General features: G+C 54.3%; 2 protein-coding genes across 4 annotated transcripts; one reads left to right on the forward strand and one right to left on the reverse strand.

Annotated features, from left to right (window-relative positions):
- The first annotated feature begins 14,920 nt into the window (after positions 1 to 14,920).
- WDR38 (WD repeat domain 38) lies at positions 14,921 to 19,177 on the forward strand. Of its 3 annotated transcripts, none has more exons than XM_037036425.1 (9): positions 14,921 to 15,014; positions 15,522 to 15,642; positions 17,042 to 17,158; positions 17,421 to 17,518; positions 17,880 to 17,960; positions 18,127 to 18,258; positions 18,383 to 18,532; positions 18,939 to 18,986; positions 19,081 to 19,177. In XM_037036425.1, exons 1-9 carry the CDS (start codon positions 14,946 to 14,948, stop codon positions 19,165 to 19,167), a joined length of 903 nt encoding a protein of 300 aa, XP_036892320.1. In that variant the 5' UTR covers positions 14,921 to 14,945; the 3' UTR covers positions 19,168 to 19,177. The 3 variants fall into 3 exon arrangements, with proteins under 3 accessions (XP_036892320.1, XP_036892322.1, XP_036892321.1); XM_037036427.1 differs by having other exon boundaries at positions 15,555 to 15,642; XM_037036426.1 differs by having other exon boundaries at positions 19,093 to 19,167.
- A 318-nt stretch (positions 19,178 to 19,495) lies between these two features.
- Positions 19,496 to 23,948, reverse strand: RPL35 (ribosomal protein L35). Its single transcript, XM_037036428.1, has 4 exons — positions 23,852 to 23,948; positions 23,308 to 23,444; positions 22,360 to 22,441; positions 19,496 to 19,683 (listed from the first exon to the last, which is right to left on the reverse strand). Exons 1-4 carry the CDS (start codon positions 23,852 to 23,854, stop codon positions 19,534 to 19,536), a joined length of 372 nt encoding a protein of 123 aa, XP_036892323.1. The 5' UTR covers positions 23,855 to 23,948; the 3' UTR covers positions 19,496 to 19,533.
- Positions 23,949 to 25,597: the final 1,649 nt, after the last annotated feature.

Here is a 25,597-nt window from a genome sequence, read left to right on the forward strand (position 1 = left end):
TAAAACAAAACGAGCTCATGTCATTATGCAATCACCGCAGGACAAAATCTTCACCCCGGCTTCCAAACAGAGTGACGCTCCCAGAACCCAATCCAAAATCACTTCAACAACAGAAAGTCCTGGGCAGGGCACTCCGGACTGTTTATCCAAAGTCTGCATAACATCATGAAGGACCCAGATTCTTGTTCTTTTGGCCCGGCCACCCTCATCCTCTGTTGGTCTCATCCTCTGGGGTGGAAATGGCTGGACGTCACACTGCATCCCGGGGGTCCAGAGGCAGGACAGGGATGGGCTGGTTCTTCCCAGAAGTCCATTTCTTTTCTCCTCATAATCAGAGCCTGACCATGTGCCCTCCCCACCCCCAGCCCCTGGCAAGGAGAGGGGAACCCTGGGATTGGCTCAGACTCATCAGGATTTACTGGGTGTATTAGTAAACATGTTGGTGGAGGGGGTGACCCAGAACAGAATCTGATCTTTGCAGCCAGAGAGGAAGAGAAAGCAGCTGTGGTGGCCACATTGGAATTCCTTCTCCAGAGGTCTTGCCCTCTGCCGGACATGTCCTTTCTCAGTCTCTCCAGGGTAAGGCCTCCTCTTCTTTCACACCGCCCATCACCTCCTCCAGAAAGCCCTCCCTGTCCTCACTGGCTAAGCCAAAGAACCAGCCCTCTCTGCACAGTGCTGGCCATAGTCACAACTAAATAACTACATGTGTCCATTACTTGAGTAAAGTCTACCCCACAGAGAGAGTTCTATCCTTTAGTCCCAGGACCCAGCCAGAGCCTGGCACACAGGAGGTGCTCAACAAATGGTGAGTGGCTGGGCAACTGAATCGGTATGTCACAAGAGGCAGATGTGAGGTCGGGAAGACGATGTGAAGAGCTTCCTCTGGGTGGTGAGATTTCTGATGAGAGCGCGCATACAGCAGAGACCTCACGCTTAGGTGGGGCTCAATGAACACACTTGTGTGAGCAGCTGGGCAGCAGGATGCGGTCATCTCATTTTCCTGTCTTTTTCTGGGTGGTTCGAATCTTTTTCAGTGATGTGATGAGCATCACTTAGAAAGGGCTGAGTCTTTTTTACTAAAACAGAGGCTTTCTTATTATTCTTTGAAACAAAAGGACATTTTCAGCGATTTGGTTGTGGAAGGAACTGTGGGGTGCTAAGAACTTCCTTCCCTCGTTTTATTTTTCACCCTCCCTCTCTGGCCTCTCCCCAGGAGCTTAGACAACCTCCTCCTTCTCCCTCAGGGTAGGTACGAGTTTGTCACAAAGGCCCACAAGGCTGCAGTGGGCTCAGAATTAAAAGTGAGGGGAAAAGGTAACTTTCCATGAGAGAATCATATAGGTGTTTGGATTTTACGTTTCTTTTTCTCCAAAAGTAGGAGCCTAGGGAATTTGAAACTCTGGCTCTTTTAATAAACAACTGGAATCTATTCTCAAAGATGTGCCCAGGTTATTTGATAACATGTATCTGTTGAAGTGTTCATTCATTCATTCATTCAGTCAGTCAGTCACTGCTGTCTGCCCCTGAGCCTAGCCCATCCCGTGTTGGGGGAATATAGAGATGGCTCAGATCTGGTGCCCGTCCCTAAGGAGACAGACACTGTCACAACTGTTCCTTCAAACTATGACTGATGCTCTAATGAGAGCTGGGTGGGCTTGGTGCAGAGCAGAGGCTGACTGCCGTCCAAGGGAAGGACATCTGAGCTGGGTTTGGGAGAACACATAGAAGGTGGCCAGGCAGAGAAGGGGTGGAAAGGCATTCCAGGCAGAGGGAACAGCTGTGCAAAGGCGCAGAGGCTGGGACAGCCCAGAGCCTGGAGTGCGGAAGTCCAGAGCACTGATGGACAGCCAGGCCGCCTGGGCTGGACTCCTCCTGCCTTAGCCCTGTCTTAGGTATGACCTGGAGCAAGGCTTTCTTTTTTCTTTTAAATTATTATTTATTTATTTATTTATTTATTTATCTTTAGATGGGAAGGGAAGGAGAGAAGGAGAGAAACATCAATGCATGGTTGCCTCTCGTGAGTCCCCTGCCGGGAACTAGCCTGCAACCCAGGCATGCGCCCTGACTGGGAATCGAACCTCGATCGTGTGGTTCACAGGCCCGCACTCAATCCACCGAGCTACACCAGCCAGGGATGGAGCAAGGTTTTCACTCTCTGTCCTCAGTTTCTTCATCCATTAAGGAGAGATCACAACAGTGCCTCCCCCAGAGTTGTTGAGGATTAACCCAGATATACCACCTGAACAGCACAGACCAACCCCTGCACAGGGCAGACTTCAGTGAGTTGCTAGCTCCTGGTTCTGGTGTGATGGGTGTTGGGCATAACTCGGGAAGGCCAAGCTGAGGCTGGGGGAGCTGCCCGGGGCCAGGGCAGTTTGCAGTGCCCCAAGGGGATTGACGTGGTCAGACCAGGGCACCCGTAGGAGCACGTGAACTGGAATGGGGAGTAGAGAGTGGACACAGCGGTGGGAGCGCAATGGCGAGGCCGTGAGTGCAGGGAAGATGGAACTGTGTCCCCTCAAAATCCGTAGGTTGAAGCCTCAACTTCCGGTGCCTGAGGATGCGATGTATTTAGAGTCTTTAAAGAGGTATTTAAGGCGGAAGGATGCCATTGGGGTGGGTGCTAACCCAATGTGACCGGTGTCCCTATGAGAAGACATCGGGGCAAGATGAGCACACAGGGAAGACCACGTGAAGACGCAGCCAGGAGTCAGCTGACTACCCCCAGGGAGAGAGGCCTCGGAAGGAGCCAGCCCTGTGAAATCCCGGTCTCAGACTTCCAGGCTCCAGGGTGGAGAGAAGGTGGATTTTGTCGTCAAGTCATCCAGCCACTGGTGCTCTGTCACGGCCACCTGAGAAAACTGCCACAGAGTCTAGCAGTGGAGACACTGGGGGCTGAGTGGACGCAGAAGCTAAGGGACAGAGAGGACAACTCCTGGAATCTGGCTGACACAAGAAGTGGAAGGAGGTGCCATCAACAAGATGGGACCGGTGTTGGGGACAAAGGGTGGACGCTGTTGCTTGCTCGTGGAACATACCCATGGTATGAAATACGCCTGGTGGGGGGACGATGTGGGCCCCTGCTCCGGCGCCGCCCCTCCCGACTCATGCCTCTTGGCCTCCTAGGACCTCGGCCCCTAGCCCTGCAATGGCTCCCCCAGGTGCTTTGGGCTCACCAGCTCCATGCACTGGTGACAAATGGTGGCACACCCACTCTCAGTGCAGCCCAGGACGGGCACTGCCAACTGGGCATTGCCTCAGTGTGAGGGAGTGGAAGGAAGGGGGGTCCCACTGAGGCACAGGACCCACCGACAGGGCCAAGGGCGCCCATCCTCCCAGGAAACCAGGCTGGTCACCAGGATACAGCGCGTCACCTGTCTGCGGGCCCAGCCCAATGTAGATACTTGGACACATTTGGGTTTTTTCAGTGACCCCTTCACCCCTGACAGTCTTAAGAGCACCCACTCCCCAGGTATTACATGTCTCCCCAGGCTCAGAGAGTGAAGTGTCACCCAGGGACACACGGGTGGTTGGACAAGCCTGTCTCACACTGGGACTCTCGCTCTGAACCACTCACCCTGAGGGCAGCTTTCATTCCAAGTTTTCTTTCACAGCGAATTTGGGTGATAGCCACTGACTTTCACAATGACCTCCCCAGAGCATGGAGGTCACACAAAGAAAGGTCATGTCTGAATGTGTTTCTGAATTTTATGTGTAAGAAATTTGTTGTTTTTTAAGGAGGTGGCAAGGCTCATCTAAAACATTTGTGTAAGAACTTGGAAGCTGTCAGAGGCCAGGAACAATAATTACCTCAAAGTACACACAAGTGCTTGCCAATTCCTGGCCCATCTGGGGGGAGACCAGGCCCTGCCCCAGGGAGACCCTTGGGGAGCACCCCACCCCCTCAGGGGTCCTGGCCAAAGCCACTTCCTCGGACTTGGCCAGAGCTGAGCCTGCCTGGAAGCTGGCCTGCTTCCCAGCTGCGGTTTTTGCCCTGATGTGCTGGGAGCCATCCCACGGTCTGAGGCCTGGCTCCTCGCCTCCCAGGGGAGTCTAGGGGAGGACGGGAGCCTGGATGCAGCCAATCCTGGGTTCAAATCCCACCTCTACCTCCTCGAGGTCCACAGGCCCTGAGTGTGGGCTCTGCAGCCAGACCCTGCCTTAGAGCCCAGACTCGATCACTCCCTGGTTGTGTGTCCTTGGGCCACTCATTACCCTCTGCGCTTCAGTTTCATCTTTCATGAAGCTGATGTCACAGGCTTGGATTAAGTACATGAAGTGCTTGGAACAGTGTCTGCCACAAAGGGCTTGGTACACGTGGGATGTCACTGTGGCGGTGCCTGGGAGCAGAGCCCCTCAGCTCCCTGAGCCTGTCTCCCCATCTGCGCGGGAGGTAATGGTCAGCACTGACAGGCTGATTAGATGGGATAATGCAAGAACACCACTCGGCACAGTACCTGGAAATTAGTGAGTGTTCAGCAAATTCTCAGCAATTATCCCCAAACCCTTCTGGGAGCCAGAGCTCTGGAAAAGCTGCCTAAGATTAAAGGATTAAATCAGCGGGAACAGAGGCAAAGCCAAGCCATTTAATGATTTCTAGGGCAAGGGTGGCCAGCAGCCCCCAGGCCCTGGAAGCACCTTGGTAAGTGGCACAGGATGGGCACAGGGACGCGGAACCACGGGTGGCCTGGAAAGCAGCCTGTTCCGATGCAGAGGCTGCAAGCTGGCAGCGGGGAATGCTGAGAGCAAAAGCAACTGCAGAATGTCAGTTGTGGGGCTGGGGGATGAGCTGGGGGAGGGACACTGCCAAGGCCGAGGGCAAGGTACAGAGTGGCGGTCTGGAAGCTGCGACTGTGGGTGGGCAGGGGCGGGGTTCCAATCTGGCCATGAGCTCAGGAGAGTCTCTGCCCCTCTGAGCCACACTGTCCTCATCTGTTCAGTGGTGACTCAAAAGGACACATGTGTGCTCCATGCCAAGTACCTGGTAGGTGCTCAGTAACAGGGCTGTTATGACAACCTGGAAGCCTGGTTGGGTGTGGGCAGAAGCTGGCAACAGATCCGCCTGACTGCACTTGAGACAGCCCAGCCAAGGGCACCAGGCTCCCTGAGTCTCCCCCACGTGGCTCCCCATGCAAGCTGAGTAGACCTGAGTGGTTTCCCTGGGGTCCTAGGGAGTGGTAGGGGGCAGATTTTCCAGCCCAGAGGTGGGTCTGGGCCTGGTGCCTGGGGGCACTGGAGAGGGACCCTGTAGGTGAGGTTGCCCTCCTAGGTACCTTCTGTACCCCCAGCTCCACGCCCTATAAACTACTTCCTGACAGGCCTCAGGCCCTCCCCAACCTGGCTAGTGTCAGGACCAGCACGGCTCCTCCCCAGGCCCAGACACCAGGTCTCGCCATCCTGGGTGCTCTGCCAGGGGCCTCACATGTCTCCCAGTGCTGACATGGTGGCCTCCACCACAGGAGCCCTGTTGGGACACATGGCCGGACTTTGTCTTCCAAGGGGATCCCTCCTGTAGACTTTCATTAATGATAACAATGGTTTTGCATTTACTGTGTACCAGGCGCTGAACAGAGCTATTATTTGCGTAGAAAATGAACAAGGACCCCGTGAGTTGGGCTCCACGATCCTATTCCCAGGCTCAGGGATGTCCAGTGCCTTGCCCAGCATGTCACAGTGAGGGTCCAACACAGGCAGACTAACACCAGCGGCCCTCTGTTTCGGGACCACACTGGCTTTGACCCTGCGGAAAGAGCACTGGTTTGGGACTCCGTAGGCCTGGGCTCTGCCTCCCCCTGGTGACCTCAGACCACCTTCCAACAGCCGTGGAGGTGAGCCCTGCCCACACCCCCAGATGGGACCCTGGGCTACAAATAACACCCCCTGTCTGAGCTGTGGTTCTTCAGAGAAATGAAACCACAGAGAAGGGGATATATCTATACTGTTCATAGAGAGAAGCTGAGGCCCTGGGGCAACCAGTAAGCAGCCCAGGTCCCACAGATACAACTGAGAAAGCGAGAAACATGGCCATTGTCCACATAGACCAGGGCTGTCCAAATGTACCCAGCCATGTAATATGAAAAATAGGGACATTAACTGAAGAAGATACAAGAAACATTGTACACAGGACAATGATGCCTCAGTCCCCTTCAAAGTAGGAACCTTGGGACCTCAAACAGTTTTCCCAATCTCTATCAGCTGCCCTGCATCTCACTGATAGTCTGAAATCTCTTCTCTTTCAAAGGTAATTTCAGTTCCAGAAAAAGCCAGAAGTCACAGGGTGCCAAATCTGGGCTGCAGGGGGGCTGAGTCACCTGAGTGATCTGATGTTTCGCCAAAAAACTCTGCACGAGAGGTGATACATGAGCAGGCAGGTTGTGACGAAGCTGCCCATCACCAGTTGCCCATAGCTGTGGCCTTGTGAATCATCCAAATAGTTTCCATGGAGGAAAGTTCAAGCTTAATGCAAACTATGATGCAGATTCATTGTTCTGCTCACTCAGTCATTTTGAATGCAACGACCACACAGTACACATGCTCACTCAACAGCATCTGCCGCCTCACTGACTAGTACAGTGAAGTCATCACTGCTCACGCATTCGAGTTCCAGTCCACTCTCCTTGGTTGCCAGGTTACATCGATGTGCAAACCCTTCTCATTACAAAACAATAGCTGGGTTTTCTCCAGACAGGCCTTGCATATCCATGTTAACATTGTTAGAAAGTGGGATTCAAGGTGATTTTTACTTCTCTCTTTGTATCTTACTTACTGCCTAGTATTTTTAAAAATGCACATGTATAACTTTTGTAATTACAAGAAAGCATTAAATGATTTTCCGACTTATTTTCTGAGACTTACACTAAAACACATAATCAGTGTAAGATAAGAAAGGAGAGAAAACAAAATGGATCACAAACAAGAAAAATAGAATGCACAAAAAAAGGTATATTTAAATACCCAATCAGTCAGTGATTAATTACAGTGCGAATGAGCTCAATGACCCACTTCGAAGAGATGCCTCTCAAACCAAAGGAGGCAGCAAGATCAAGAGGGAAGAAACAACGTGCACACAACCCAAACCAAACGGGCGGGTGTGGCTGTGTCCACAGCAGACAAGATAGACTTTAAGGCCAAAATCATTGCTAGAAATGGATCTCCACTGATCACAGAGAGGCAAAGAGAAGGGAAGAGAAACATTGGCCGGTTGCCTCCTGTACTCACCCTGCCCTGGGGATCGAACCCACAGCCTAGTGGAGTATGGGAAACCGCTCCAGCCAACTAAGCCAACCCAGCCAGGGTGAAATAAAGACATTTTATAATGACTAGAGGTTTGATTTGTTGGGAAAATTAGCAATTTTGAAATCATATGCACCCAATAAAGTAACTTCAAATTCCATGACATAAATATTAGAAGAAATACAAGGATAAACAGACAAACCCTGCCGTGGTACAGAGAGATTGCAACATTTTCTTCCTCAGTACCAGACAGAAAAGGCAAGGGAAACACCAGTGAGACACTAGATTAAGGAGCCTGACCTGACGGACCCACCCACAGCCCTGCAGCCCCCGGGCACAAGGCACAGGCTGTGCAAGGGCAGCGCCACATTGGCAAACTGGGACCGCAAATTGGGTGTAAGCAGAGGGTTCAAGTCCTTCGGAGCATGGTGTGACCACATGCATTCAAAACAGAAATAAATTACAGAAAGGATAACTAGACAATCCTCACACATTTGGAAGTGAAGGGACACACTTCAAAGATGAATTCATGGGGGGAAACTCAAAACTGACTCACGGGGGGCCTGGGAGAGGGGCAGCCGCCTGGGAACACCGGCAGTCTTGGTTCAGGGGGCTTTGGGGGGTGTGGCCTTCTCACCTGTTGCCCCCTTGTTTTTTGAAGCCAGCATTGACTGAGCGCCTGGCGCATGCCACGGCTGTGAGCTCTCTGGCGACTTCCCATCAGGAATGCCTGTGGCAGGCCCCACTGCCGTCTCTGTTTATCAGAGGGGAGAGCCGAGGCTTGGAGAGGTCAAGCAGTTCACCCCAAACTGCCCAGCTATAAAGCAGCCCAGGGCTGTTGGACTCCATATTTTTAGTTACCTAGATGGAGCTGGGACTATCAATACTCCCATTTTTCAGATGAGGAAACTGAGGCTTATTGGCACAATGCCAATAAGTGGCAGAATTTGAACCTAGGTCTAGAAGGAGGTAAGGCATTACAGAGTGGGAAACTGAGGCTAAGGCCTGGTGGGACTCGAAGGGGCCCACAAAGCTGGGAGTGGTGCCAGGCCGAGTCGCAGGTGGAGCTCCTGGAAAGGGAGACACGTCTGAGAGGAAGTGACCACACGTGCTTCCACCCCGGCCCGACGTGAAGGAAAGGGCAATGCCCCAGACAGACTGAAGGAAGGCGCTTCTAACCCCCCAGACCTAGGGGCCCCGAGGCTGACAGGAGTCCTTTATCTTTTACCACGAGGTCCCCGGGGTGGGGGCAGCGGAGGAAAGAGCAGTTCCCTGGCAACAACACAAAATGGCCATTGAGGAAAGTCCAGGCCTGGGGACAGGGTGGGGCTGCTGTGACCAGCCCCCACGTGGAAGACAGAGGGTCTGCTTACAGGGCATCCCAGCCCCAACCCTGTCAACTTGACGAGGAAACTAAGACATGGGCCGGGATCACACAGCCTGTCAACACTGTGGGCTGGTAGGGCAGCACCCGTGGGACCGATGTGCTGTTCCGGCATGAGCGGGCACACCCTGGAGGCCACGAGTTGCCTGCAGTTAACCTTGGAGCCTGGGGTCAAGGGGCTCAGAGCACCTGAGCCCAGAGAGGCCTGGCAAGGAGCTCTGGGCCACACAGCAGGTGGAGCCTGCTCTTCTCTCCCTGTGCTGCCAGAGCGGCTCCTACTCCCTGGCCGGAGCTCTGTTTCCCACCCCACCCTGGCCCCCCAGCCCCCATCTGCCAGCTGTCTCCCTGGAGGGTGGTACGAGGCCGATCGGATTTCCACAAGGCCTGTGGGTGCCAGGTGTGGCGGAGACAGTTGGAAGAGCAGGTGGGCCGAGGCGGCAGGAGGCTCCGTGGGATCAGACTCCACAGCAGCTGCTCTGCACCTGCCCCGGGCTGCCCAGAGGCCAGGCACCCTGTGGTAGACCAGATTCTGGGTGCGCTCCCTGGCCCTGCCACTGCGGCTGATGGGAAAGCCCAGTTTTGAGTCTCTTCTGCTCCTGAGCACTACATTTATTTCCCGGTCTCCCCACTACCCACCCGATGCGATGATGTAATGGGGTTTGCAAGGCACGGCGGCACCTGCTGCCACTGTGACATTTGGGCAATCATTATTACTGTTACCTCCTAGTGGCCTAGGAAGGAAAGGTCAGGAGGCCAGAGAACCTCTGCAGAAGCTGGTGGGCCACCTGACCCCTGGAGTTCAGTCCGTCCTCTCTGGCAGCCAGTCCCAGCTTCCTAGAACCCAGGCTGGGCTGTCCGCTTGCCCTGCTGAGCGCCCCTTGTGGCTGCGCACCACCTGTGGCGGCAGAGTCCGCACATCTTGTGAAATCAGAGCCACCCTGGCTGGGGCAGGGCCGTGGCCCAGAACTCCCCACTGGCGCTCCTCCCCACAACCTTTCACTCTCAAGCAGCTCCGAGGTTCCTCCTTGCACCCTCTGGGTTCCAGGTCGTCCACTTTGAGAACTGCTGCCCAAAGAACGTGATCCAATCCCTTAGCCCAGCATTCAAGGCCTCCATTCCAGGCACCTCTCCTCAGCGTCTCATCCCAGTCTCCCATAGATGTCCCCCACCCCGGGTGCCCCATACCCTATTTCTGCCTCCCAGGCCCTCTTCTCCCTGTTTTGTGTCCACAGACACTTTTTCAATTCCGGAGGCCTAGAAGCCCACAGTCTCCTCCCGAAAAACCTCCCTGACAGCCCCAAGGTCCCATTTCTCTTCCCAGAGCCCTCTCAGGCCTCCCAGAGTGCCAGTGGCTGGCCCAGAGGGGTGGAGGGGCAACACTGGGCAGGAGCAAGAGGGCGAGATCTAAGCAGAAGGCAGGCAGCAGGAGTGGAGGACAAAACAGGAAAAGGGAAGGAGAGGGGGGAGGGAGAGGAGGGGAGAGGCTCATGTGGGGTCTGACGGCACCCTAACCTGGGCCTGGCATCAGGAGGGTGGGTGTTCTGGACCTCTGTGGTGCTCGTCCCAGGCCTCAGAGATTTCTCCTTCTCTGTGAGAGTCACGTGGGAGAGGCCCGAGGGACCTGTGGGCTTGGGCCCATGAACCAGGGAGCTTGGAACACAGGCATGGGGCCATGAGCCCACGCTGAGGAGAGTGGGTGGAGGTCAGGCCCCCTGAGCTTCTCGGGTTTCTTCTGGCATCCGGTCACTTTGCTATCCAAACAAAAAAAGAGTCTTTCATGCTAAAAATACAAGAAGGTAAATTAATAAAACCAAGTTTCTAGGTCTAGCAAATTGTGCCCCAAGAGAGCCAGAGGGGAAGGCAGGACTCTGACACCATAACAGTGGCCCAGAAGCCAGGAGAGAAGAAAGCACCATGCTCCCAGGCTTCTAGAAAGTGTGAACTCAGCAGTCACAGGCTGGCTGGCCTGACACTGACTGCCCAGCAAGGCTGGCACAGGTCATTCGGCAGCGGTTTGAGTGCTCAGATAATAAGTGGTGACCAGAAGTACCGACAGGGTCCCAGTAATCGAACCTTGTTGCCCTTCCCTCTCACCTCTAATAACCTGGCAACCATGCCCAGTCCAGATACAGCTACCAGTGCTTCGTTTCTTTGGGGCTGAGTGGGAAAATGTGGACCCACCATGTAATGACACTTCGATGATGCAGCTGGCCAGCATGGAGTCCTGACTCTGTGCCAGAGGCTTGCCTACAGTAACTCCTTTCCCAAGGCAAACCCTGCGAGGTGGGAAGCAGTTACTGCCCTCACTGCAGACGAAGGAAAGGAAGCACAGAGCAAGTAGCTGGTGGGTGGTGGAGCCAGACTGGAAAGCAGCAGTCTGGCTCCAGGACCCATAGGTGCACAGCAGGTTTGCAACGGACCTGGGGACCCCTGAGTGATTAACAGAGGAAGCTGCAGGCGGGAGTAGAAGCCCAACTCTTACCAGGACTGCCAATAACAATGCCCAGCTCTCCACTCATTAGGCCAATGTCAAGCTCACCAAGGACCCTGAACCCCCTTTTGGCCACTCAAGGGCCCTGTTGTTTGCAACCAAAGAGCCTTGCTTGCAGTAGAAGTTCATCGCTCCTGCTCCACCCACGGCTAGCCTGTGATCCTTATGGGTGGGGATGGGTGCAAAAAAAAAACAACTTGAGAATAACTGGCAGTCTCTAGTGACAGACCACAGGGTTCTGTGCTCACCCTTGTCCCATTGATCATCGTTTTTACAATTTGGATGGAAGAACACAGAAGGCCTGCTCATCAGATTTGCAGCCGCCACAGTGCAGAATCAATGCTTTGTGCAACAGAGGCTGGACTCACGCTTTCAAGACCAGACGGCTGGATGGGAGCCAAGAAGATGACATTTAACCAGCATAATGTAGGGTCTTGCCTGTGTTTCCGAAGAACTCACTATGCAATTACCAGATGGGGGGAGAGAGAATGTTCATGGGAAAAGGCCCTCACTGCAAATTCAGTGAGTCACCAGAATAATGTAACTGTTGAAAACCTGAATGCCTCTTGTCATGTGGGTGGCATTACTAGAGACTGAGCGTCCAGAAAACTGGAAATGACAGCGCTGGTCAGCTGGGCCCTTCTTGGGCCATACAGAGAGCAGGTTTCTGATTCTAGCCTCTCCACTGCAGGAGGGATGGTGACATTACAGTGCATCCCAATACCGATGGGCCGGGTGGAGGGGAAAGCACTGAGACCTGAGGGTATTGATCCCCCTGGGGAGCTAGGATCCCGGTGTGCAGGGGAATCCCAGAGAGGAAGTCCCAAAGGCATAGTACTAAGGGACCGGCTCTGGAAATCAGAGATGTTTTATTTAGACAAAGCCTTTTGGGTGGCGAGTAACCAAAACCATACTGGGGATTGCTCAGCCAAAAAAAAAAAGAAAGAAAGAAAGAAAAGAAAAAGATGGGGGGATGGATTTTAGGAAGGCATGTTTTAGGACGGCAGCGTTGGGGACTGAAGCTGGGAGCTGAACAGCAGGCAGAAACTGGGCAGTTGGGACTCTCTACCTCTCTCCTCTCTGTGGGCTCTCTTGCTGCAAAGCAGCTTTCTCTGTTTCCTGGGAAGTGTGTCCTGGCCCTGGACGCACTGCATAATCTGCTCAACTGCCCAGAATGGGGGTGGTGGGAACGAAGAAGGGAAGAGTCAGGAAGGGGGCAGGAGAGGGGGGTGGGAGCCAGATAGGAGGGCCCAGGTACACCTCATGGGATGTGGAGGGCCTGTCCATCGGGCTGTCTGACTTCCTGCCCAGCACAGACTGCCCCTGCATGGTGCCCCTTTGACTGTCTTTTCCTTCTCAGGAAGCCTGCCACATTCTCCCCTCCCTCAGCCCAGACTATCTGGGGAGGGGGTCCACTCTCACTCCCTCTGCTGAAGGTGACCCATGGTCCTGGGACCAGCCTTGTTCTCTTCATTTCCTCAAAGTAGCTGCCTTTGCAGGCTCCTTGGTTCCCTCTGCAACCACCATGGATAATGGCCATTTTAAAGAGAAAACTGGAGATTCAGAGAGAGGAAATGACTTGCCTCATACAGGTCACGCAGCTAGAAAGTCATAGAGGTGAAACTCAAACCCATGTCCTATAGCACCAAGCCCCCAGCTCATTTGCTGACAGCCCTCGACTGACAGGCCCTCCCATGAGGTGTACCTGGGCCCTGGGCCCCTTAGGGGAGCCTGGCCAAGGGCGTTTGTGTCTGGGCTCCAAACTAAAGGGACTAAGAGGGATGTTGCAGCTCCAGCCTTCTCGGAGCAGACTGTATCCCAGGTGACATTGACAGGCTCCGTCTCACTGACTCCTCAAGGGGCAGCCACTATGAGCACCCCTATTTTACAGACGAGGAGACCGAGACACTGCATGATCAGGTGGCCTGGTCAAGGTCGCAGAGTGGTCATCACTAGAACCTGGGTTTAATCCCAACCTGTGGTTCTAATGTTCCATCTCGGGCAGGGGCTCTGACTTAGTCTGGGGTGGGGAGGGGCTGTTACTTGAACCAGGTCAGAAGGCAAGCACAGGCCAAGACGGTGGGGAACCCGATGTGTGAAAGATGAAGGAGTTAAAGAAAATATCCTTGTGGCTGAGTTCAGGGAGCAAGGTGGGAGCAGGGGACAGTGGCAGGATGAGGTGGGAGAGGTGGGCATGACGCTTGAGCCCCTGAGACCCCTGGAATTCATAGTAAACGGTTTTGACCAGAGATTCCTGGGTTGAGAAGAAACGTTTCAACCTCTGCCGGCTGAGCAGTTGCTGGGCCTGGAGGACAAGGTCTGCCTAGAGCGCTCTGGGAGCGATGGGCTGCATTCTCCAGGTACAGTGGGAACAACCAGGTGGCTGAAGAAATGCCAGGTGGGGAGTAGGCACCTGAGCAGAGAGCAGGAGAGGAGGCCTGGGGAGCCAGCTGTGGAAGCATTCTGTCTGGGACCCATGTGGGGGGGTGAGGGGTGGCCTTACAGGCCTAACTCAGATGGGTCCCTGAGGAGTCAATGCAGGGACCTCTGGGACTTAGAATGGGGGTGGGGCTGCCTCAAAGCCACCATTGTCGCCCCCTCTCCCGCCAGACTGTCTGGAACCTAAAATAGAGCTGAAGCTCAGGGGATCTCGTGAGAAGTGTTTCTGGCAAGGAGGTCTAGGGGGAGGGGTGTGAGTCACCACTGGGAACCCTCAAGTTTGAAGCTCCCAAAGCCCAGCCGCCCCACCCCCACCCCCAGGGACTCTAGGATCCACAGACAGTGGAGCGGAGGGTGTCTTAGTCCCATCCCAATCCTGCTGTAGGGAGGGGAACTGGGTCCTGGCCCCTGCTCTGCCATGGAGGTGCTGGGCGGCAGGGCCAAAGCTTCCCTGTCAGGACCTCAGTTTCCCAGATGTAGCAGGAGTCTGGGACCTGGGCATCTGCTGCAAAGCCCCTGGAATTCATGGCAAGTGGTTCCAACATAGGCCCCCAGAGTCAGACACACAAGGGATGAAGTCCCAGTTCCTTTCCTGTTGGCTGAGTGACCTTGGACATGTGCCCCCTCATGTTGGGGCCTCAGTTTCCTAATCTGTAAAATGGTAATTGAAACCAAGTCCTGTCCTTTCGCAGTTTCAGTATGAACTGGCCAACAAGCATCACAACAGCCCCAGGGCCTTTCTCCAAGGCTCCGCCTCCTCCGTGGACACACTCCGTGCTGCTAGGAATGTCAACAGCAGTGACTCCACCTCTCAGTGGCCCCTGCCTCACACACACTTCTTCTGCCCCACATTCTGGAGGGCAATGATGGGCACCATCTCCGGCCCTTTCCTTTGAAGCTCTTCAGCCTTCTAGAGAGAAGGGTCTTGGTTCCAGGGCACCTACCTACCAGGTGCCAGGCTCTCTGTTCGGCTGGAGCCTGGAGTGCTGGTGGGGCCGGATGGTCCTCCCCACTGTGCAGATGGGGAAACAGGCTCATTTCCGAAGGGTCTGTGAGTTCTTTGCAAACTGATTGGCACTGAGCGGGGCTCTGAGCAGCGGGAGGGCAGTTGCGCTCTGTGGGGCTGGTGTGCCCTCTCGTGGCCACTGGGCTCACAGCCTTGCCCCACAGCAGGAGCCGCCTGCCTGCTGCGGCCCCACCTCCCACGAGCTAAGAACTCTCCCAGTCTGTCTCTTGGCTTGGCTTCGCTGCGTGCCCCGCCTCGATTGCCATGGAGACCGCTAGTAAACAGTTTCCATCTTCCCCCTTCCCCTGCCCTAAGTCCCGGCCCGCGGCCCCACCAGCGCCCGGCTAGGAGGGACACTGCCACCCCGGGGGCTGGCTGGCCGCGGGCCCATGAACAGTAGGAGACTAGGAACTCTGGCAGTGGGGAGAGTGAAATTCTTCCGCCGGCACCGAGGCGAGGTGAAGCCAGCAGCCTCTGCCCAGACTGTAGCCCGCACCCCCCCCCCGCCCCNACCCCCCCCCCCCCCCCCCCGGCTCCCTGTGGCGGAACTCCAGCCCCCGAATGGGCACCAGGTTCTAAGCTCAGGTGCCAGAAGAGGGCTCACACTCCTAGCTGGCTCTAATGTTCTTGGGACTCTGGCTTTAAGATAGGCTCTTGGTTCTGCGCTCCAGCTCTAGAATGGACTCTTGGCTCAGAATCTGGTTCTAGAGAAGGCTCCAGCCTCTAGTGTCAGTGAGAGCTGAGCTTCAGGTGACAGTTTCACAGGGCTCCAGGAAGAGCTCTTGGCTCTGAATGCACAGTGGTTCCTGGGGTCTGGGCCCAGCTGTAGAGTCAGGCCTGAAGCCATGGCTCCAACCCCAGGCTCCTGGAGCTGTATTTAGGGATGACCCAGGGGCCTGGGGTCAAGAATGGACAAGCAAGGACTCCTGGCCCCACAGTGGGACTACTCTTGTGCTTCATTCCAGGTCAACTTCTCCGCCTTCTCCCCGGATGGCCAGACGCTGCTCACAGCCTCTGAGGACGGCTGTGTCTATGGCTGGAAAACCCAGAGTGGGCATCTGCTGTGGAGGCTGGGTGGCCACACAGGTGGGGCTCCCCGGCCTACATGGGGAGGCTGAGGCCCATGCTCTGGCATTTTGCAGAGGCTACCATAGTGACCTCCAATGTCTGAACTGGGCATCCATGCCAGAACGCCTGGGCAAGGCTAGGGCAGGAGGGCAAGGAGACAGGACCTGGTCCCTGGGGCCATGGGCTTCTGACTCTGGCAGACCTGGACTCAGATCCTAGTTTTTAAAGAGATTTTTATTGCCACAGCTGGTGCAGCTCAGTGGATTGAGTGCTAGCCTGTGACCCAGAGGATCACTGGTTTGATTCCCAGTTTAGGGCACATGCTTGTGTTGTGGGCCATGCTTGTGTTTATGTGCCCCGGGTAGGGTGCACATAAAGAGCAACCACACACTGATGTTCCTCTCCCTTTCTCCAACCCTTCCCCTCTAAAAATGACATCTTTTTAAAACATTATTTATTTTTAGAGAGAGGGGAAAAGAGGGAGAGAGGAGGAGAAACATGCTGTGCAAGAGACACAGCCATCAGTTGCCTCTCAAGCCCCCAGCCAGGACACGCCCCACAACCCCGGCCTGTGCCCTGCCTGGGAACCCAACCCACAACCTCTGCTCCTGCAGGCGGGCGCTCAATCCATGGAGCCACACCAACAAGGGCTCGGATCCTACTTAAAAAAAAGTTTAAAAGTACACAAATGTCTTACCCATTTTTAAGTGTAATGTTACGTATGTTCCTCTGGCTGTGCAACCAGTCTCCAGAACTCATCTTGCAAAACTGGAACTCTGTACCTAATAAACACCCCATTCCTCCCTCCCCCCAGCCCCTGGTAACCCCATTCTGCTCTGTATCCCTGAACCAGCGACTCTAAGTACCTTGTGTAAGTGGAATCACAGGGTTTCTCTTGGTGACTGGCTCACTTCTCTTAGCACATCCCTAAGACTCATCTACGTTCTACCCACTATTTTGACTGATTGTGTCATGACACCTCTCCGAGCCTGTTTCCTCCTCTTTAGAATGGGGGTGGTTGTTGCTACCCTATAGGGTGAAATAATGCAAAGTGCCTAGCACCCGATAAAGGACTCAGTAGATATAATTTATGATTAAGGAAACAAGGAAAAAATGCTAGTTAATTACTGGGCATATTGATTAATGCTATAATAGGAAAACCCGGGAACACAAAGGAGGCAATGAACCTATGCTGGGTTGTTAAGGAGTTTCTGAGCGGCGCCTGCATTTGATTGGGTATTGATTTTGTGGATGGGCAAATTGAGGTTGGGTATCCCAGAACGCCTGGGTGAATGGTGAGGGTTGGAAGCGAGGACAAGGGAGGTGGGCCACGAGACTGGGGAAATTGGCAGGTGTCAAGAGTGGAAGGGCCGGAGGTGCAGGAGTGCTGTTCCCCGACCCTGGTCACCTGCCCCAGGCCCTGTGAAGTTCTGCCGCTTCTCCCCTGATGGCCGCCTCTTCGCCAGCACCTCCTGCGACTGCACCATCCGCCTGTGGGATGTGGCAGAAACCAAGTGTCTGCAGATACTAAAGGGTGAGTGGGCTGGCCCCTGGTCAGTCGGCCGGGTTGGAGCATCATCCTGTTCACCAAAAGGCTGTGGGTCCGCTCCCTGGCTGGGGCACACACTTGAGGTAACCAATTGATGGTTCTCTCTAAAACCAGTGAATGTTTTCCTCTGGTGAGGATTTAATTTAAAAAAAAAAAAGGGGGTGGGTGGTGGGGGGTGAGTAAGGTAGATGGGACTTGGAGCCAAGCAGCCAGGCTGGGCTCCCTCCCAGACCCTGACACTTTGCAGGTCACCAGCGGAGTGTGGAAACAGTCAGCTTCAGTCCTGACTCCAAGCAGCTGGCATCGGGTGGCTGGGACAAGCGGGTGACGCTCTGGGAGGTGCAGGTATCACGGAGGGGCAGCTAGAGAGCCTGGGATCTTGATGAGACATACCCTCCACACTGGCTCCAGAAAGGTCATTCCCAGTACCCACCCCCCCTTGCCTGTGCCCACACCTGGCACCTAAGACCCCCTGCAACTGGCTGCAGCTACCTACTTGTCCCCCACTACCACACCCTGTGCTTATGAGGTTCCCCCTGCCTCTACTGCCCCCTCCTTTTGAGCATGAGGTCTCCCAGACCCTGGTTTTATGCCTCATTACCCAGGCAGCCCCAAAAGGGGAGCCTGGGTCTGACCCATCTGAGGTCTAGAACCCTGCACAGAGGCTTCTGGGCTGCCCTATAAAGCTCAGGGCTTGCATCTTCAGTCTGGCCAGATGCTGCGCCACTTAGCAGGGCACCGAGACTCCGTCCAGAGCAGTGACTTCGCACCCAACTCAGACTGTCTGGTGAGCCACACCACCTCTGCCCAGGCCCCACCTCGGTACCCTCATCTGTAAGATGGTTCAGCAGGGCTTGGTGACATGGTGCCGCTTTCTAAGCCTGCCCAGCCTAGGAACCAGGAGGGTGGGCATGGGCTTGCTGGTTCATGCTCACAGCAGCAGCTGTCTGCAGGCCACTGGCTCCTGGGACTCCACCATTCGTATCTGGGACCTTCGGGCAGGGACCCCAGCAATCTCCCACCAGGAGCTGGAGGGTCACACTGGCAACATCAGCTGCCTGTGCTACTCAGCAGCCGGCCTCCTGGTGAGCTGGGTTGCCCTGCATTCTGGTCTGGTCCCTTGCTGGCTGCAAGACAAGTTGGAGGGTCAAGGGCCATTTTGGGGTCCAGTGAGCATGCAAGCCCCAAACAGTGCTATCTGCTGTCCAGGCATCTGGATCCTGGGACAAGACCATCCACATCTGGAAACCCTCTACCAGAAGCCTGCTTGTCCAGCTCAAGGGCCACATCACCTGGGTGAAGAGCATAGCGTTCTCCCCAGATGGGCTGCAGCTGGCCAGTGCTGGCTACTCCAAAATGGTAACCCTACCAAGCCCCTCTTTTTGGCAAATTCCTACCCCCACATCCCACTTACAAGAGTAAGAGTCCTCAGCACTGTCCAGAAATAAAACACACCCCAATTTACTCTGAATAGGAAAGTGCCAAGGCTAAGACCTGGGTGTCAGCCACTCCTATACACAATGCCTGGCACTTAGGTCTGTGCTAGCCCAAATGCTAGTAACATGCCTGACTCCCAGCAGCTTCAGGGGAGACTGTACTACACTCAATGCTTCTATCAGGTTATTACGCCAAGTATGTTAAATATACCTCATAAACAAAACCCAGACATTAAGAGCTTAAGATGGTGGCTGGGACTCACCCCCAAGGTGATTTCAAAAAATGCTTTGTTGTGAGGCCTCCCTGCCTTTCTGCTTTTTATTTCCAGGTCAAAATCTGGGACTGCAACACGGGAAAGTGCGTTGAGACCCTGAAGGTAAGGCCTGTGGCTGTAGCACCCAAGGGCACAGTGGAACGTGTGCCAGAAAGCTGGAGGTAGGCAGGACTTGGATCCTCAGAGGCCAACGAAGTGTTTCTGGCAGGGAGCCCTGGATGTGGCCCACACTTGTGTCTTCACCACAGACGGGAAACTTTTAGTGTCTGGAGCTGCCGATTAGATAAGACGCCAACCCCACGGCATGATCCAATCAGCCAGGGCCCACTACCGTACACCACCACCACACATGGCTCCTAGACCTCCCGCCGCTGCCTCTCCCTGCCCAGGGCACAGGGGGGTTGGCAGAAAGGGCGGTCAGGGCAGTTCCAGGCCACAGGCCCAAGTAATGGTAACTGAGCACCAACAGATCCTCAAGGTCAGTACTGTCACCCCCCCCCCCCTACCAGATTCAAACAGCCACAGGCAGGCCTGCCAAAACCCATCAGACACCGGGACGCATCAACCCATCTCTCCAGCATGATTAGCGAAAATAAGTGTAAACACAAAGCAACATGAGCCAGTTTGTGCTTTATTGACCCTGTGATGCTCAGGCCTTGACCGCATACTTCCGCAGTGGGTACAGCCGCTCCTTCCGCTGCTGCTTCTTGGTCTTCAAGTTCTCTTCATGCTTGTTGAGCCGGCGGCGCATGGCCCGTGTTTTCTTGGGCCGCAGATCCAGGGGCTTGTACTTCTTGCCCTGGGTGATGGAGAGCAGGGGGAATCTGAGGACCATGGCTTAGGATCTACCACGGGAGCTAAGGAAGCCCCGTGTTGGGATTAAGGTGTTGGGAGAGCACTGGAAAGACCTGGGAACTGACTGAGGAAGGTGCATGGCTGGGTTGGGGACTTTAATTTGTAGGCATGAGTGTAAGGAGCTGTATGACATCTAGCCCAGTAGGGGACTGTCAATGTGGGACCAGAGACAGGCCATACATCTTTATTTACTAGTTCATATCATTCCACCAAACTCACTTTTTTTAAGTTGGGGAGAAATCATCCCCATTTAAAGAAAAAAAAATCTGTGAGTTACAGGGCCCAAAAGGGACTGAATCTTTCCGAATCTCAGCAAGCTGTGGCAGAACTGGGGTGTGCACCTAGGTCAACCAACTGCCTGGGGGTTGTTCTCCCCACCAGCCTGATTCCCAGCCACGGTGTCATCACCACACCCAACCCAACGAGGGGAACGTGGCACTCAGCAAGTACCAGAGCAACAAGTACTAGAGGTGGTCACTGTTATCTTGGCTTAAGTTACGCAAGCTGGTGCATGGAGTGTGAGGTTTAATCTGATACACCCGGAGTGTCCACCAGGGACCTGTGGGTGTCCCATGGGATCCCTGTAACAGCATTCCCATTTCACAAGAGTTCCAGAGGGAAGCTCTGTTGGCGAAGGTAATCCTGTCCAGAGGCAAAGCCCTGTTTCCTGCCTTCCTGGCCTCCCACCACTCCTGCTTCCAGCCTGAACAGAGCCATCATCTCTCCATCCCTGGCTCCTACTTATTCCCAGTGAGCAGGTCCAGACCAAGGCAGCTCTCTCCCCTTTGTTCTGCAAAGGTTCCCTGGACCCTCTTTGGCTTGAGGATCTGTGCTGGGTGCAGGTTTGGTGACAAATCAGGCCCGGTTCCTGCTCAAGGAGCTCCCAGCCCAGTAGGAAAGACTGAGCAGATGACAAGCGGCCCATTAATGGGGAAGAGGTTTCACCTAGCAACTGGCAATAGCCCTGAAAGCAACATAGATGCCAGCTGAAGGGGGAGGGGGAAACATTGTGCACAAACCCCCATAAGAATGACAGCTCAGGCTCTTTCTGGGAACTACCGACGGCCTGGAAGAGCAGGCACAGGGCAGGGGACTGCAGAAAAAAGCTAAACAGGAGATGAGGGCAAGCTCTGGAGGGAACTTGGAAGTATTCAAGTCCTTGTCCACCTGCATTCTTTTCATCAGCGGTCACAGGCCAGAACCTTGTCCATTTCAAATTTACTGATGAGCCCCTTAGAGCTCTGCTGCCCAACAGTGTGGCCTCTGGCCCATGCTGTTTACATGATAGAGTCAGTCCTCAGATACCAGCCCTGTTAAGGGTTCGACAAGCAAATACGGCCAGGGGTGACTGTACTGGAGAGAGCAGATACAGAACACGCCTGTCACCACGACGTCTGCTGGACAGCACTGACGCATAGGCAGAGACTTCACCTCCATGTCCCCGAGTGGTGCCTGGCACCAGTGCACACACTGATGGTTACAGAGACAATTCTTCCAGGCCACGGCCACTGCCTGGGCCCCTCAGAGCCTGATGAAAGCGTCAGACCCAATCCTCAGAAAAATGCTGTCCCACACAAATGCACACATATCCAGGGGTGGCAGTACCCCCACCCCCTCAGCTAGTGTCCCGTGGGCAGCTAGCCCAGGCACACATGATGGCCTTGGTGGATATCAAACCCTCCAGTTGTTCAAACACTGATTTGGGAGTTGATGTGACACCATTTTACAGATGTGATTGAAGCCACTAACCAGTTGATTTAAATTAAAAGATTATCCCAGGTAACCTAGCAGGCCAGATAAAAGCAGCTAAAAGTCCTTGAAGGCCAGGCTGAGACTTCCCCCAAGGAATCCCAGCAGGACAGCTGCTCAACCTATGTCACAACTTCCAGCCGGCCCCTGATCTTCTCTTCTGAGGGCCAGAGCCTGGACGTGCCATTAGTCAGCCCCCACAACCACATAAGCCAGCTATTTGTAATAATGCAAATGCACATATACAAGCATATAAAATGTCTCCTACTGGTTCGGCTTCACTGCTTGGACCTGGTCAGACTAAACTGAAGACAGGACTAGAAAACAGGTCTAAAAATCCTAGACTGAGAGGCCAGAAACCTGTGTGATCTACCAGGGGCACTCATTCCATGCCCCCAAGACCTGGTTTGGAGCCTCAGCCCCATCACTGCATCATTTGTAGATGACCGCGAGTAACTTACTCTATAAGGTCTGAGGTTCTCTTTAAAAAAAAATTATAAAGAATAAAACCCAAAAAACAGAATGTCAGGTGCTTGGCAGTGACCGACACATAGTGCTATCAAGACAAAACATTTAACAGTCAATCCTCAAGAGTGCCCCAACAGGCGAGGCTGCATCCAAAACCCAACCGTCCAGCCAGACCCCTACCACACCACCGATTCCTTGACAATGGCAGCCCTGAGGAAACTCGGTCTGCTCACCACATGCTGGGAAAAGGCGAACCCGTCTACAAGCTGGGAAGACTCTGGAAAGCCCAACGGGATCTGAGTAAAGCCCTGCCTCACACACCCCAGCAGAACCTCCTCATACCGACCCCCTCGGCAAAGGGGGGCTGGTACTTTGCTCTCTATAGCCGGGCACCCCCACTTACCTTGTAGAATTTCCTGAGGTTCTCTTTCTGAGTCTGGTTAATGACGGTGAGAACACGGGCAATGGATTTGCGAACAACTCGGCTACAAAAACAGGGACATTGGTTAAGACAGCGAAGACTGACAGTGCTCCCCGAGGCATGTCACTTGGGGCCTGACCCCAATCTCACAGGGCAGGGGCACTCCCCACCAGCTTGTCCATATTCATCCAAGGGGCGCCTAACCCAGCCCAGGAGGAAGGCAAGGCTGGGGAGACTACGGTATACAGGTACCCCAGGCATGGGACTAGGGAAGGGCTGGAGTGTCCAGTGCTTTTTGGGAGCTGTGAAGCATTCACTCAGGAGACTTAATGTAAAGTGGTGGAAGAAAAATCTTCCATCCCAGGCCATACATCCCCAGGGCTATGAAGCCAACCTAGCCAATGCCCATCTTAATGAGCTGACCAGGAAGAATCATGCCACAAGCTGGGCAAATCAGGGAAGCTTAAGGAGATGCAGCAGGAGCCACCTGGAAGGGAGAAAGGATATGGGGAAGCGGGCAGCCCGAAGCTGGGAAGCAGATGAATCTGCAGGCATGCTGAGTAGCACCCACCTACCAATTAAGGGGGGGAAAAACAAGTGCTGATGGGAGGTTAAAGAAAATATCCAGTTGGGTTTTTGAAAGAAGCATTAAAATGGGTCTTCAGGGACACCCTGCTCTTTCACCGGCCAAAGAAGCTGAACAAGAGCACTCGGGGCAAAAGGACCACAGGGTCAAGGGCAGGTAAAGGGAGCGGGTCTCCCAGCAGGTGGGCTGGGTTACACTCCAAACCACAGAACCACTGAATGGGCACGTAAGCGGACAGCTCCTAAGAACTTCAAAAATCCACAGGTGCTCCCGAGGACAAATTCCTCTCTCCTCACCCCCGCTCCCCGGCCCAAGGGACCGTGGTCCGTCTGTCCGTCCCTTACATCTTAGAAAGCTTGGAAGCTGCGCCGCCCGTCACTTTGGCGACACGCAGCTGGGACAGTTCCACCTTCAGGTCGTCCAGCTGTTTGAGCAGCTCCTCCTTCTTCTTGCCGCGAAGGTCTCGAGCCTTAATTTTGGCCTGCGAGCAAGAAAGGGTCTGGGTCAAACGCCCTGGGGCTACGTCTCGCCCTCCGCCGCTCCCAGAAGCCTCCACCAGCCATCCCCTCCTCTCCACCTGCGTCGTGGCCACTCCCAGGAGTGCACGCACCTCGCGCGGGGTAACCGAGGCCCAGGCCTACGTCGAGGCTGGGCCGCCAGCCTCATTCCGCCGACTGGAAGACGGAGCCCCAGCAGCGCGCGCGCGCACCTCTCCTAGCCCAGGCCGGCACGGGTCGGAGGAAGGCTGGCTGTGGGGCCGCCAGGCCTTTCTGCACAGTGTCCTACAGACCTGGCTGGTAGATGGGATCCCAGGGTTCACCCCGCACACTCCACCCTAGCTCCCGAACTCCACAACCCGCGGATGGCACCCGATTTCACAGCCCTCACCATGTCTGAACGAACCGCCGCCGCCTGCCAGGAGAGAAAGAGGAAGGGGCGGGGCTGACCTCCACGACCACTGCCGGGTGACGGCGGGCGCGGCCAATAGCGCCACAGCAGAGGAGTAGCCGCCCCGCCCCAGCCAGCCCCACCCCAGTGGCGCGAGGAGCCCAGTGGTACCTCTCGCTCAGCCGGCTGCTGTAGTTGCCTCGTCTTCCTCCGGCCCCCCGAAGTTTTTTAGGGCTGCCTCACCCTACGAGCAGAGCAGTTGGGGAGACCGAGGCACGGGAGAGGCACTTTACCAGACACGGCATAGTAAGGATTCAAATTCGTCTATTCAGTCATGTATTCGTTCGTTCATTCGGTAAATCTTCGCAGGTCCTGCAGTTCGTGCTACTTGGAGCGGGGCGCGCATGTTCTGTAGATGGAGGGCATAGAATAGGACATCTGAGGTGTTTCGAAGATGAATTAAGGCTCCAGCCTTGGAGTAAAGTCCGAGGTGGGCGGGGAAGGGCGGGGTTAGACAGCCGAAATCCAACTCCATAAATGTTCTAGTGGTGGCAGCGTGTGGAAGGAAAATTCATGTCCTTTTGTAGTGAAACCGACCGGGTTTCAGACTCTTGCTCTGTTGCCTGGTGCTGCCTGAGACTCAGCAAATACCTTCCTCTCTTTGAGTCTCAGTTTTCTCACCTGTGGAACGGGGGAGAATTAGGAAGGTAACACTTAAGACTTCTCACAAGATCTGATGAGTAACAGTCGCTCAAAATACCGTCCGTAATAATGTTCCCTCCCAGTGGAATGAACACTTGAGTTGGGCCCTGAAAATTAAAGGGGACTGAATTCACAAAGCAGGAGAGTACTCTGGCTTTCGCTGGGCAGTTTCATGGTTTCCCTAACCAGCAAGCATGCATGAATCAGTGCTCCAGTGTCACTCCATTGCCATCAACGGACACACCAGCACCTCTTGAGTTCTAGTTAATGCCAGGTTGTCCCCTTGTAGCTGTCAGGTGTCACCTCCAGGGGCATCTTCTCCCATCCCCTTCTGGGGTTCAGTTAATGGGCATTAGCCTTGGAATAAATTGTGACATGGGACTGTGTCCCAAGTTTTCTGTGCAATCCTTTCTTTAGCTCCAAATATGAATTAAAATGATATTTATGTGTTGTCTCCACAGCCAGCTTGCAAAGTTCTCTGGGGGCAGAACCACGGCTGACACCTGACTTGGTGTTTCTGGTCTCCACGCCCAGCCTGTGAATGCCTGTTGGATGAATGAATGAGCCTTGCCCCAGGCTACAATGAGAAAGACTTTTAAGAAGTGGAGGAATATGAGGAGGAGAGGGCAGACAGTGTGCAATCTTGGTATGAATTAGTCTTAAACAGAACTCATAGAGTGCAGGGACTTTGCTCTGTGTGCATATAGTTCTGTTAGAGCTAATGATTATGTACATCTTTCTACACTTGAATTCATTTGACTCCCACTGCTCTTACATGCCACATGCAACATGCAACCCACCAGCAAACTGTAGCCTCTACCTTCACAATATACCTGCACTCCTCCCAGCACTCTTATTGGCACCGACCTGGTCTGAGCAAACATTGCCTGTTCTCTGGATTGTTGGTGTCCCCTCTTAAATCATCTCTCTACTTTGGCTCTTGCTTCCATATGTGTTATCAATACAACTGCTAGAAGGATCCTTTTCAAACTTAAATCAGAGCATGTCAATGCTCAGCCCAGAATTTCCAGGACTGTCCCATCC

Source organism: Sturnira hondurensis, unplaced genomic scaffold (genome assembly GCF_014824575.4).
Source record: "Sturnira hondurensis isolate 20B ecotype Veracruz unplaced genomic scaffold, ASM1482457v3 Scaffold0022908, whole genome shotgun sequence".
NCBI lineage: Eukaryota > Metazoa > Chordata > Mammalia > Chiroptera > Phyllostomidae > Sturnira > Sturnira hondurensis.

Bases quoted from the DNA above. Each gene is read 5' to 3' on its own strand.
- WDR38 (XM_037036425.1), top strand. From the start codon at position 14,946: ATGAACAGTAGGAGACTAGGAACTCTGGCAGTGGGGAGAGTGAAATTC. The intron at 17,159-17,420 runs GTGAGTGGGCTG...GACACTTTGCAG, and splicing joins GTGTCTGCAGATACTAAAGG to GTCACCAGCGGAGTGTGGAA. The intron at 18,987-19,080 runs GTAAGGCCTGTG...AGGCCAACGAAG, and splicing joins AGTGCGTTGAGACCCTGAAG to TGTTTCTGGCAGGGAGCCCT.
- RPL35 (XM_037036428.1), bottom strand. The intron at 22,442-23,307 runs GTAAGGGACGGA...CTGTTTTTGTAG, and splicing joins GCTTCCAAGCTTTCTAAGAT to CCGAGTTGTTCGCAAATCCA. The intron at 19,684-22,359 runs GTAAGTGGGGGT...TCCATCACCCAG, and splicing joins ACCTCAGGAAATTCTACAAG to GGCAAGAAGTACAAGCCCCT.